The sequence below is a fragment of the Globicephala melas genome, chromosome 2 (assembly GCF_963455315.2).
Source record: "Globicephala melas chromosome 2, mGloMel1.2, whole genome shotgun sequence".
NCBI classification, from domain to species: domain Eukaryota; kingdom Metazoa; phylum Chordata; class Mammalia; order Artiodactyla; family Delphinidae; genus Globicephala; species Globicephala melas.
In genome coordinates, this window is record NC_083315.2 from 92,903,135 (window position 1) to 92,916,526 (window position 13,392).

Sequence of the window (13,392 nt, forward strand, 5' to 3'; positions counted from 1 at the left end):
AGCAAAAATACTGTGTCTGGGAATTCCCCGGAAGTCCAGTGGTTAGGACTCTGTGCTCTCAGTGCCAAGGGCCTAAGTCCAATCCCTAGCTGGGGAACTAAAATCCCACAAGCTGCGTGTCTCGGCCAAAAAAAAAAATACAGTGCCTGATGAAATAGGAATAGCCACAGCACCATAACAGGACCCACCCCCTGCCATCTACTCAGTTTATTGACCTACTACCATTTACTAACGTCGTAGAGGGGGTGTGGGGTGCTGGAGACCCAGAGGTGACTTAAGATACCATCTGTGTCTCCAGGAGCCCACAACCCAGTGGGAAGACAGATAAGTAAATGGAAAGGAAAAGGGGGTGCTCTGTGCTGGGGTGCTCTGTGCTGAAGGTCCTGTTAGCAGACACAGGGATGTAGAGTAGGGAGTGCCCCCCAGCCGTGTGTATGCAGGAGGATTTCAGGAATGAGAACTCGAGTTTAGGTTGAAAGATGAGAAAGGGGGAGGTGGTCCAGGCTGAGTACAACAGGTACTAGAACACAAAGGTGTGAGAAAGTTACCCATCCAAAGGAGGACCATCGTGGCTGCTAATAAGGTTCTGCTTCTTGATCTGAGTGCTTGGCTCCTGGGTGTGTTCAGTTACAGAAATTCATTGAGGCGTGCACTTAGGACTCAAATATGGACATTCACCTAGGTTGCCCTTCAATCCTTTAAAAGTAGCTCCCAACCTCTCACACTGCCGTTTGATTTTTCTGTATAGCATTTATCACAATTTAAAAGTGTCTCTTTTGTAAGGCTAGACTCTGGAGCCATAATGTAAGGGTTTAAATCAGTCCTCCGGCACCAGCTCTAGGACCTTAGGAACTGAACTTTGCTGAGTCAGTTTCCTCACCTGTAAAATGAGGATAATAGTACCTTCATCCCAGGGTTGTGTGCTGAGGCAATCACTTGAGATATGTAAAGCACTTACATAGTACTTCCTATGTGCTTAACTTACAAAACCAAATTTCTAATGACTGGCTGTGCCTGGTACATAGGAGCTCAATAATTTGTTGAAGAAATGGGGGCTTCCCGGCCGGTCCAGCAGTTAAGACTCTGTGCCTTGACTGTAGAGGGTGCAGGTTAGATCCCCGGTCGGGGAACTAAGATTCCCACATGTCCTGTGACGCGGCCAAAAAAAAAAAAAAAAATTTTTTTTAAAAAGAAAATGAAGAAATGCATTAAAGGGATGATTTTTTGGGGGGGGGGCACCAAGAGGCAGGTAGCTCAAACAAATGCAGGCGTGTGTGTTGGAGAGAAGCACCTCAGCTAAAGGCTCCTTCCTCCTCTGCTCCTCAGAGACTGGGGAGCAACTATACTCCGGTAAAGAAGCAGAGGCTTCTGTGGGTGGCCACATGGGACCCCTGCACCCACACCAAAGGGAGCAGAGATAAGAACCAGGGTTCAGGGGACTTCTCTGGCGGTCCAGTGTTTAGGGCTCTGTGCTTCCACTGCAGGGGGCCTGGGTTCCATACCTGGTCAGGGAACTAAGATTCCCAAATGCCGCAGAAAAAAAAGAACCAGGGTTCAAGCCTATGCACCCCCCCACCCCCCTCCCCCGTCCTCAACTACACACTGCAGGCTCAAACCCGGAAGAAACGGTGCTCTGTGGCCTCCCTAGGCCCCCTATTCCCACGGCCCTTTCTCCCCTCCCCACCCCCTGGCGGTCAGACTTGGCACATCTCCTCACCCTCAGGGGCTGGGGCTAGGACAGTTTCGGGAAGGGCGGGAAAACCTGCTAAACAGGGTGACCAAAGCCTGAACCGGTAAGACGGGGCAGTCCCATCTCCCCCTGCAGCTCTGTCCCTCTCCTGGCCCACACAGCAGAGGCAGGAGACTCACAGGACAAATCACTTTATTACACTGTGGGTGGACTGGGGCCGGTGGGAAGTAGGGGAGCAGCAGGGCCCTGGGGGGCGCCGAGGATCTGGCTGTGTGTGCCAGGCCAGGCCAGGTTGGGGCTCACTCCGTGGGTAAGGGGAAGAGGCGGCAGCGGCCAGAGAGCCACTTTCCACTCCTCCCACCCACCCGGCACGGCATTAAATAAACAGAAAGCAGCTCTGTACAACACAGAATATACAGGGACGTCCTCCCCTGCACCCCAGCCCTGGACTTTGCAGGGTGGGAGGGGCAGCTCTGGAGGACGGGAGTTGGGGCCTCCAGCCTCTGATGCGACCCCAGGCCTCTTCTCAAGGTCGTGGGATGGGGGCAGGCAGCTCTGAACAGGAAGCAAAATTCCAACTTCCTCTGAAGTCCTAGGCAGACGGGTCCAACCATGCGTGGGACTCCTGGCTCAAAGGTTTTCTGCTCCTTGCAGACCCTTGAGCTTTCTCAGGAACAAGTAGCCTGAGCTTAGCTGAGACACCTCCAAGAGGGTCTGGAGCCCTGGCCCTGGAGGCAGATAGGCCTGGGAAACAGGCTGGAGGACTCTGGTCCCAAAGTCTTCCTCAGCCCAGGCCTCTACCTTGGCAAGGAGGAAGCAGGGCCAGGTGAGAACTGGCTAGAGCCCTCTAGAGCCCCAGGCTCAGAGGGGTCGGGTTGTTTGGTAGTAGACCAGATGCTCCGTGTCCTCGGTGGTGGATACCTTGGAGCTGGTGGGGGTAGAGGGTGGGGGGTGGTGGTGGCGGTGTCTGTGGAAGCCCTTCCTCTGGTTCCTGAAGCAGCAGTAACCCAGGATGGCTACCACCACCACGATGCAGGTTCCCAGGAGCACTGCAATGGCCACCTCCACGGAGTCTGGAGGAAGAAGGAGCCGAATGAGGTGCTCCCAGGACCTGCTCAGTTCTGACGCCCACCCCAACTCTGTAAGGAAGGGTCAAGGCAAATGGATGCCGGGTGTGGACGGCCCTCGGGCATGTGAGCAGCTCGATCAGCTCTGTTGGGAGCTCGGTGAGAGGGATTCTGATGGGCTTCAGGTCTCGGCTCCAGGTTGCTCTACTTGCAGGTAGTGTGGGGGAAGGCCCGGGGTGCTGACGGCACACACACCTGGCATTCATTTTTATGCTTCTCTCCCTCGCCCCTGGCAGATACCACAATTGATCGTGGCACTCTGTCCCTTCAGCCAACCTCAGGATCCTTCTCAGCACTGGCTTAGGCCGTCACAACCAATTGTGTGAGTTGATCCTTGAGTTGATACCTACTCAGTGGTGACAGGGCAGATGGCGGCTTACCTGTGTTGGGAATGGGGCTTTCCCGCCGCAGACCAAACACATCCTTCTCTACAAAATGATCAGGGCAGGGGTCGCGGAGAGACAAGTCAATATGAAGGGTTCAAAGACACAGCTGCTCTTCAGCAGTGCCCCAGACCCAGTGCCATCCTTTCCCACCCCTACTCCGGGTGCTCTGAGGACGAGGTGTGACCAGCCCAGGCCTTGGGACAGAGCCAAATGCTCTAGCTAAGCCTTTCCCCTCCCCATCTTCCGCCCCCCACTGCCCTGCTCACTGGAGATGCCACGACAGGACTCAAGGCACTGCTCCTCCTCCTCAAAGTTGTTCTTGTTGCCATAGCAACCACCATAGGTAAAGCGGGCGCAGCGTTCAGTGAATGGGTTGTAGTACCAGCGGGGGATGCTCTCCAAGCAGAGGCCCGTGTCTGGCAGGTCCACGCAGTGGCCTGGGGGGTAAGAAGCAGGCAAAGGGGTGAGTGTCCACGTGGCCTCCCTGCCACCACCAGGCTCCACATTGTTGCTGCCCACCACCTCCTGACCCTCCTCCTCATGTTGAGGATGGCTGTGACTCAATGAGGGCCTGGGGCCCCAGAAATATCTGGCTCATCTAAAGTGTTGCAAGGAAGATAGAGGAGAGTAAGCTTAGGCCCAGAATCACCCTAGACTTGACTCATATATTTTTCAATTTTCTTTCAGCATTCCCAATTCTATCAAGGTCTTGGTTTTCTCTCTAGCACTGGATAGTCTACCTTTTAACAAAGAAGGCTAAGGGTCTGAGCCTTGGCAGACAACAATGTCCAGCTAAAATTTATTACCACGTTTTATTATACTTATTTATTTATTCTTTTAAAATAAATTTATTTATTTTTATTTTTGGCTGCGTTGGGTCTTCGTTGTTGTGCGTGGGCTTTCTCTAGTTGCGGTGAGCAGGGGCTACTCTTCGTTGCGGTGTGTGGGCTTCTCATTGCGGTGGCTTCTCTTGTTGTGGAGCATGGGCTCTAGGCGCATGGGCTCTAGAGCGCAGGCTCAGTAGTTGTGGCGCACGGGCTTAGTTGCTCCACAGCATGTGGGATCTTCCCAGACCAGGGATCGAACCCATGTCCCCTGCATTGGCAGGCAGATTCTTAACCACTGTGCCACCAGGGAAGTCCCTATTATACTTATTTTAATAGTCAGTCTCAGATCGTGGCATATAATAGTGGCTTTTCATTTACGGTAGTGATATGAAATTTCCTTTTTAATACATTAAGTTAAATCAATAACATCTCAGTGATATGTAGGCATGGCTAAATTTCTGAACGTGTTAAGAGGATGTATGATGCTTGGGAAACATAGAAGGCAAGTCCAGGACACCCCCCACCCAGCTTTCTGCCCACAGCCTGGTACACACAGCAGGCCTTTGGCCCATTGATGGGATGAGTGAGGATAGCAGTGCCAGCCCTGACCCAGGGGACCTGGGCAGGAGCTCACCTTTGTCCCTGGGGAAATGGATCTTCTGGAGTTTATCGAAGCCTCTGGTATCTGCAAAGATGAAAGATCAGAGGCGCAGACCTGACGAGGGTCTCCCAGGTGTGGGGTGAGTGGTCTGGACCTCCCCTGCTGCGCCCACCGCCCTCCATCCCCCGGGCCTCACATTTTTCACAGGTGGCCTCATCGGAGGCGTCGGGGCAGTCGGGAGTGTCATCACACTCCAGGAAGCTGTCGATGCAGCAGCCATCACTGCAGCGGAACTCGCTGGAGTGACAGGTGCCAGAGCACACTGGGTGGGGGCGGGACAGGGTGGACAGTGAGGTCAGGCTCAAGCAGCGGCCAACAGATACCAAGAGTCCATCATCTACTTGGCCCTCTCTACCCCAAGGTGGCATCATGACACAACCCCGGTTCCCTTTCCACCCCTGTCCCTTATACCCTCCTAACATAAAACGGGCAGAAGCTGATAGGAGGATCCTGGGCTACAAGGGCTGGGGCACTTGTGGGCCTTCATTCTGATGGTAGGAATGGGTTGTTGGGCCAGGGCAGTGTGGTCAGGGGCCTGGACTTGACAGAGGCTGGGGAGCTGGCAGGGGTGAGGGGAATAGGGACAGAAGCAAAGCCCACCTGGATGATGCCTTTCCACTGAGGGGCCTGGGAGAGAAAAACAGAGAAGTGAGAGGAGGCAGGGCCAGGCCCCAGCAGGGATGAGCTGATAGGGGGGCCCGGGGACGGGGGATTCCCACGCCTACCTCCCTGACCCGTGACGAGAGAACACCTACCCTGGGGGAATGTCACCTGAGCCCCAACACTGCTTCACAAAGGCCCACCTTGCACATTGCGGCAGGCGAGCTTGCACTCTTCTTCCCGAAGGTAGTTGTTCTTGTTGCCCAGACAACCTCCATAAACAAAACTCTTGCAGATCTGTTCTGTGGTGTCGTAGTACCAGCGGGGGAAGGAACCACGGCAGCGGCCCACCTTGCTGGATGCAAGGCAGTATTCTGGGGGAAGGAAAGCTGGTGAGGGAGCTCCGAGAGCCAATCAGCAGAGCCGGAGCAGGGTGCAGGGTGTGGGTGAGTCCTGGGTCTGCCTCCCCACCCCCTTCCTCACCTTCTGTCTGCTTGGAGGACAGCACAGTGACTGTGATGTTGGACGTGCTCTCTCGCTGGTCTGAACCAGCCACCGTCAGCTGGAACAGGTAGCTGCCTTCCTTGAGTCCCCACAGCTCCACCTGGTCTGGATCATTCCTCTAAACACAGGAGTGGCCATCAGGCTGGGACCGCTTGATGCCCCTGGTTGGCCCCAGGTCCTCCCAGTCAGCCCCCCTACCCCACTGCGGGGAGCCGAGGGACTTGGTATTAAATGGATCCTCAGCTTCTATCCACCCCACCCCGTTTGGAGCCGCAGTTTGGCCTACAGCCCCAGAAAGGGGGCCCTGGAGAGCTGAGGTGGGGGTCAGGGAGCCAGCCCAGCATCGCACCTCTACCCTGACGTCTGTGTCACCCTGCAGTAGGCGCCAGTCTGTGTTCTCCACACCCTTCAGCACCAGGGGTTCCTGTGGCTGTACCTTCAAGTCTGTGCCTTCCCAGGCCTTGGGGATCCGGGACCCTGGGAGGAAGGTGAGATAAGGTCAACTCTCAATGAATGGACAGGATCTCTCCTAGAGTGGGGGGCTGGTGCCTTATGGGTCACAACTAGACCAACCTAGGACTTGGCAGCCTGCCTGAGACACAGATGCGATTTCACAACTAAACCATCTTCTTGCCCTCTGTTTAGATATATCATACTTAAGACATTTTTATGTTATAAAACCAACTTTCTGAAGCAAATAACTAAACAGCATTGCCATCTGATCCCATTTAGGAAAAAAATTAAAAAATATATAGATATATATATCTATATATATCAATATACATATACAATATATATATACACTATATATATCAATATATGCACGTATATTTGGAAGGGGGACTTTTCTTGTTTTCTACAATAAGCAGGTACTTGTGCTAATTGCTTTAAAAAGCTAAGAGTAACGATACTTTTGAAAAGCCAAATAAGTCAATGAGTAAATAACACCATCACCCCTCGCCCTGCAGCCCACATCACTGCTAAGAAGCCCATCCGGACAGAGACCTTGAGCAGAGCCCTGGGCAGCACCACGTCAAGCCTTGGTGTCCCATGATGATTGGCACAGGAGCAGGATGCCTCTGCCACCTCAGACAGACTCTGCCTCCAGTTACAAGGGGGCACAAGGCAACCATACCCTCCCCCAACCAGGGTCTTCAGAGCGGGTGTGGCCCTGCTGACACCTTGAGTTTGGACTTCTGGCCTCCAGAACTGTGAGACAGTACATTTCTAGTGTCTTCAGTCACCCAGGGTGTATAACATGGCACAGCAGCCTTAGGAAATGGACACACTGCCCTTGAGGGTACTACGGTCCAGTTAGGCAGGTAAGACCCAACAACAGGAAGCAAAATGGGAGAAAGACCCAACAAGATGAAGGGCTGTGTGATACATGTACAAGAAAAGGAGGTGGATGTTTAGAGAAGGGAAAGCCCACAGCAAGCTAGAGGAAAAAGGCAAGGCTTTGTGAAGAAGGGAGAAAGGATTTTTGGATCCTTTTGTTTTTATTTGTTTGGTTGTGGGGAAGAATGTTGGTGTTGTTGATGACAGCAGAAAACATGATGAGCCAAAGCAAGGAGTCGGGAATTTGTAAGACTGGTTAGGTGGACATTGAGGAGACCAGCTGGGCTGGATAGATCCTGCCACAACTGCATTCTCGTCCCTCTTTCCAGATGAGCAAATTGACACCAGAGAGGTTAAATGACTTGCCCAGGGTCGCTCAGTTTCAAAACGGCAGAGCTGGGGTTTGAACCCTGGTCTGATTCATGCTCTCTCCAAAACATCAAAACACCATGCTGCAGGCCATATGTGCTTAGAAGTGTGATTCTTTAAATAATCTTTATAGTCTTTGGGTTTTGTTTTTGTTTTTAGCTTAGGTAATACATGTACATGATGAAATATGCAAAAAATACAAAAGGGTAGTGAGAATTAAGTCCCTGATTCTTAAACCCCCAGGTTCCTCTCTCCAGAGGCATTCTCAATTACTAGTTTGGGTGTGTGTGTATGTGTGAGTATCAAGAGAGAGTGTATAGAATATTCACAAGCATGCTAGTTCTTCATCTTGCTTTTCCCTTAATATATACTGGAAATCAGTCATAGCAATATATAAAGAACTTCTTCTTCCTTTTTTTTGTTGTTGCATAGTACTTATTGTATGAATGCACCAAAATTTACAACACATTAACCAGTCCATCAGTCTAGTCTCTCTTGATGTAGGTCCTTCTTTCCTCCCTCCCTCCCTCCCTACTAAGAACTAACCCTTGCTACCTCAGGGTTTATTATTATGATTAAAACAGCACCACAGTATCCAATTATAGGATGTGTTGACAGACACTGAGCTTGTTTCCAATTCTTTGCTCTTATAAACAATGGTACAGTGACTGATTGCCTGGTAAGTTGTTTTACACAAGTTTAAGCATAGCTGCAAGATGAGTTCCTGCAAGTGGAGTCATGTTGAGGGTTATATGCATTTACATTTTGGGTGGGTATTGCCCAACTGCCCTCCACAGAGGCTCTGCAGAGGGTTACATCAAGTTTAAGAGTTCAAAGAAGAGAAGGTAGAGATAAGAACAGCTGGTAGGAGGCTGAGTCACAGAGATTCCTCTTTGATGAGGCAGAGCAAGCAGAGCCAACAGGGAACTCTCAGAGGGTGGTCCCAGAGGTGAGAAGACCAGGACACACAGTGACAGCAAAGGGATGGGAGGGGAGAACTTCCACAGAGGAACACATCCAATAGTGCAGAGGGCTACGGGAATGAGGAAAGGGAACCTCGGTTGAGGGGAAGTAAGCGACCGGGAGAGCAGGAAAGTACCTGTTTGGAACCAAGCCCCAGCCCAGTGGCTTAAGGGCCCAACAGGGGCCATCCCCAGGCCCTGAGGTGAGAGGCCAAGCCAAGGGGGCAGTGAGCTGGGAGGAGCCCATTCCTCCCTCCTTGCGTTTTTCAGAAAGTAATCAGCAGTCAAAGGGGAAAGGAGACAGACTACTTGGCAGTCTACTAGCAGAAAGATAGGCTAGCCCCACTGGCCCCTAGGGTGGAAGTGGCAAGCTGAGTGGCACGGCAGATCTTGGGCCAAATCAGCAATGTCCACTCACACACAGCTGGCCCTCTCCAAGCCCCAGCCCCCAGGAGCAAGGGGCAGATGCCCTGCCCTACCACTACTCCCTTTTTCCCACCCCCAAGAGAGCAAAGGGCCAGAGTAGCAATAAAGCCAGCCCCTCCCCCAGCTGCCAGGCCTCAGGACTCTCAAGGGAAACACAGACTCCACCTTCTAAGCCACTCCTCCAACGGAAGGAGGGGGAAGGGGAGAGGAGGAAAGAGCAGGGTGCTCAGGAGGCCCCAGCAATCTGGACTGGCCTGGCCTGGCCTGGCCATAGGCAGGGAAAGGGGGAACAGATCAACCCACCCTGGGGAGGATTCTCCCCAGTAAATCAAAGGTTTTAGAAGCCCTGAGCACTTGCCCACTTTGCCTGCCTAGGTCTACCCTAGCCTAGCCTCCAGGATGCCACAGTGGCTTGACCCTCTTTGTACCCTCTTTGTACTTCCAACCTCTCTAATAGGACTCAGCTGAGAATGGACTCCTTGACATGCACATGGCATCCCCCACTCCCCAAAACGCTGCGTTGCCCTGAAATGGCCTGGGGCCCATACTAAGTCCAAGGTCTACCCAGCTCCCCACAGGTCCCAGGAAATCCCCACTCCATCCTGTCTTGTGCCAACCAGGCCAGTCAGGGGGTGGGGAGGTTTCCAGATGAGGAAGGCCCCATCCAGCTCAGCTTCCTGACCAGATCCCAGAGTTTCAGGTGCTAGCCCTACAGTGAGGGGTCCTGGCAGAACAGGGAGGGCAGGCAGCTCAGGTCAATTAGAGTCATCACCACCTACACTCTGCTGCTTCCTTGTGGAACAGGCTCAGGCCCTGGCCCAGTGGGACTCAGTGGCCCAGAGACAGTGTCCCCCTCCCGGAATCTCCACCCTACCTCTCCTCAGAGATCCAGAGCTATTGGAAGAATAGGGAGAAGAGGAAAGGCTGGAGAGGAAAGTCCTTTTTCTACTTTCCAGGACTGAGATCACCCAGCTCCACTCCAATCCTGGCGCCTGGGCTCCCCAGTCTCTGGTTCTGTTGTCCACTGAGCTGTCCTGGATCAGAGACAGGTTTACCAGAAAGGTGGTCTTGTGTGAGGAACAGCACAGGACTTTTGGAGGTCCTGCCTGGGGTTGAGTCCCAGGTCTCCCATTTGTGGGCAGTGTTATCCTGGGCAAATTATTATTATTATTTTTAATCATTGTTTGTATTTACGTCATATTGATTATAACTTTTCCTCTTTCATTTTAATTGTACTTATTTGGGCCCCCTCTCTTTTTTTTCTTGACGAGTCTGGCTAAAGATTTATCAATTTTGTTTATCTTTTCAACAAACCAGCTCTTAGTTTCATTGATCTTTTCTATTGTTTTTTGGTCTCTATTTTATTTATTTCTGCTCTGATCTTTATTATTTCCTTCCTTCTGCTAATTTTTGCCTCTGCTCTTCTTTTTCTAATTCCTTTAGGTGGAAAGTTAGACTTTCCATTTGAGACTTCTCTTGCTTCATTAGGTAGGCCTGTATTGCTATAAACTTCCTTCTTAGAACTACTTTTGCTGTGTCCCACAGATTTGGGAAAGTTGTATTCCTATTTTCATTCATCTCAAGGTATTTTTTTGATATCCTCTTTGATTTCTTCATTGACCCATTACTTTTTTTTTTCGCATGTTTATTGGAGTATAATTGCTTTACAGTGGTGTGTTAGTTTCTGCTTTATAACAAAGTGAATCAGTTATACATATGTTCCCATACCTCTTCCCTCTTGCGTCTCCCTCCCTCCCACCCTCCCTATCTCATCCCTCCAGGCGGTCACAAAGCACGGAGCTGATCTCCCTGTGCTATGCGGCTGCTTCCCACTAGCTGTCTACCTTACGTTTGGTAGTGTATATATGTCCATGCCTCTGTCCCACTTTGTCACAGCTTACCCTTCCCCCTCCCCATATCCTCAAGTCCGTTCTCTAGTAGGTCTGTGTCTTTATTCCTGTCTTACCCCTAGGTTCTTCATGACATTTTTTTTCTCTTAAATTCCATATATATGTGTTAGCATACGGTATTTGTCTTTCTCTTTCTGACATACTTCACTCTGTATGACAGACTCTAGGTCTATCCACCTCATTACAAATAGCTCAATTTCGTTTCTTTTTATGGCTGAGTAATATTCCATTGTATATATGTGCCACATCTTCTTCATCCATTTAACATGGGAGTCAGTTTCCTAATCTAAAAGTGGGATGACTACTAACACCCTTTTCAGAGGTGGTTGTCATGATGCCTAAGTGAGAGGCTGAGTGGCATAGCAATCAGCAAACTGTAGAGAGCTAACAGAGGTTATCAGAGTGACCCATCCCTGCCCCGGAGCCCCACCTGGCCAGAACAGCAGGTGGAGAGAATGGGGACTGAAGGTCTCTGGAGGGGCCCTGATCCTAGCTAACTGCTCAGTCCCAGGAGGAAAGAGAAGGAGCCTTGGGCCCGACTTTGCCCTTATTCTGGAAGTAAACAAGGTGAGAAGACAGCTTGGTTACCAGATCCTGAGCAGGGAGAGCCCTGCCTGTCTCTCTCTGTCACACACACACACACACACACACACACACACCCTCTGCCTGGACAGCTGACATCCCTTCCCTACCAGATATACATACCAGTGGGCTGACTCACCCAGCAACCCTCCTCACCCCCACCCCAGAGGCTCTAGGCTACTACGCCCTCAATACCGCCCCCTCCCCAGTTGGGTCACCCCCAGACTGGGCTTGTTCTTTAGACTCTGGGGGCCTGACAGTTTCCCCCAGACCACCAAAAAATCAGCTCGTGGGGGGAGGAGTACAGAGAGATGCTATAACCAATCCCAAGCCCAGCAGTGGAGAAGGAACCTATCCTTCACCAGGTTCATTTGACAGGGCACCAAGGTGCCTAGGACAGTGCTCCGCCAAGGCGCCAGGCGTATCTTCTATCTATCTAGTCACCAGGTGGCCTCCAGACAGCTAACTCCCTGACTTGGCCTATTGGGGCCAGAAGTGAGAATCCGGAGAAGCTGCGTCCTCTCTCCTGTACACACATCCCAGAGCACCAACCCACTCAACATCCTCAATTCAGGAGCCAGTCTGTGCTCTAGGGTGTCAGCTCTCCCCACTCCTGTAGGCTGTCCCTTATTTACTGTTCGTACCGCCTACTTCTAAGGAGGAGTTGGGGTCGAATGGGACTCTCCTCCTAACTGCGTTCTGATGCCTCGCGCAGGACTCCATAACCAGTCCCTTCTCTGAGTTTCCCCGAATCCTGGCACCCTCGTCCTTACCTACGAAGCCCTGGGTCCGCAGCTCGAGGTAGGAGCGGTAAACCTCCCGCGTGAGGTAGTTGATGAAGCCCTTCCTGGGCGCGAACTTGCACACGAAGTTCTGCTCGTAGAGGCAGTTGATGAGGAAGCAGGAGGCGATGGCGTCCTCCCCGCCGTCGGGCTGCAACTCCACCAGCGCCAGATTGCAGTCGTTGGAGCTGCAGCAGGCGTGCACGCAGTCCCGGCCGCGGCGCACGGTGAGGGAGCGCAGGAAGGTGGCGCCATTTCTCACCGAGGCGTCGGTGTCGAGTACGAAGGCAGGCACCCCGGGGGTAAAGCGGTCCAGGCAGTTGTCGGCCGTGAGCTGACTGGGGGGCACGGGCGGCGGCCCGGCCTCGGTGCCCAGGAGGCCGAGCGAGCAAAGGAGCCACACGGCGACCGCTGGGATGCGGGCCTGGGAGAGGCGGGCCCCGGCCATCATCCCCCCAGGGACCGTCGCCCTCCTCCCCACGGCGGTCACCTTCACAGTGTGGGCCCCTGACCTCCGAGGGTGATAGCGACCTGAGAGAGGGGAGGGGACGGAGGAGGAGACACCGGATCAGCCGGGAGACTTCAAGGTAGGCGGGCGGGCCGGGAGGAAGTTAAGGGGAAGACCGGGAAGCAGCGAGCACCCCGGGAGTGGAGAGGGGCACGCGGGCCCGGTCCTCCCACGCACACTCCGGTGACCCGACAGCCCGACGGACGGCCAGACGGACGTCTAAGGAACTCACGTACCCGGACACACGCACGAGCAGAGAACAAAGGGCCAAACATGCTCAGAACCCGCTTCACCTCCTCGCTCGCTCACCTCGGCCCTGGTTACCTGCTCAGGTGAGTGGGGTGGGGCCGGGCCAGCCGATGTTCCGGTCCCGGCTTCCTGCGCGGCTCAGGCCGCAGCTTCCGCCCCGGTGCCCGGTGCGCTGGCGATCGGCCACCTCCTCCCCCTAGTTTCTGGTGAAACTGAGTCAGTGCAGCAGGGGCGGGGCGGACATTAACCCCAGCGCCGCCGGCTCCGCCCACGCCCGGTGCGCCTGTCCAGCCCCAGCTTCCGGACCGCCTATCCGCATCCCCGGGATCCCCGACCCTTCTCCCTCAGCCTGGTGCCCAAAGGGGCTCAGAGGCCGGGGCGCCCTGCCCCGGGCCGCTGGATCCACCGAGTCCAGCCTCACGTGGTTCCCCGCACCCCAGAAGTACACCCGTATTCCCGGAGGCCCGGACA

The 13,392-nt window shown here is 53.2% G+C and overlaps 2 protein-coding genes across 7 annotated transcripts in view; one reads left to right on the top strand and one right to left on the bottom strand.

Moving 5' to 3' along the window:
• RHOV (ras homolog family member V) overlaps positions 1–13,392 on the top strand; it is a 40,649-nt gene that overhangs the window by 13,695 nt on the left and 13,562 nt on the right. The window contains exons 7-8 of one of the 6 annotated variants that reach the window (XR_009563030.1): positions 5,587–6,283; positions 6,764–8,358. The exons of 1 other annotated variant lie outside the window; for it this stretch is intronic. The gene's annotated coding sequence lies outside the window, so the exon portion shown is untranslated. Of the gene's footprint in view, positions 1–3,053; positions 4,124–5,586; positions 6,284–6,763; positions 8,359–12,867; positions 13,005–13,392 lie in introns of those variants that run through there. 4 more of the 6 variants (XR_009563027.2, XR_011377246.1, XR_009563029.1 and 1 more) reach the window with 4 other exon arrangements.
• On the bottom strand, positions 1,903–13,248 carry SPINT1 (serine peptidase inhibitor, Kunitz type 1). Its single transcript, XM_070044931.1, has 11 exons — positions 12,909–13,248; positions 12,156–12,695; positions 6,145–6,272; positions 5,775–5,913; positions 5,495–5,665; positions 5,292–5,318; positions 4,828–4,953; positions 4,665–4,715; positions 3,470–3,640; positions 3,198–3,245; positions 1,903–2,763 (listed from the first exon to the last, which is right to left on the bottom strand). Exons 2-11 carry the CDS (start codon positions 12,613–12,615, stop codon positions 2,552–2,554), a joined length of 1,533 nt encoding a protein of 510 aa, XP_069901032.1. The 5' UTR covers positions 12,616–12,695; positions 12,909–13,248; the 3' UTR covers positions 1,903–2,551.

Bases quoted from the DNA above. Each gene is read 5' to 3' on its own strand.
- SPINT1 (XM_070044931.1), bottom strand. From the start codon at position 12,615: ATGATGGCCGGGGCCCGCCTCTCCCAGGCCCGCATCCCAGCGGTCGCC. The intron at 5,914-6,144 runs GTGCGATGCTGG...TCCTGTGTTTAG, and splicing joins ACACAGACGTCAGGGTAGAG to AGGAATGATCCAGACCAGGT. The intron at 5,319-5,494 runs GTGGGCCTTTGT...TTTCTCTCCCAG, and splicing joins CGCCTGCCGCAATGTGCAAG to GCCCCTCAGTGGAAAGGCAT.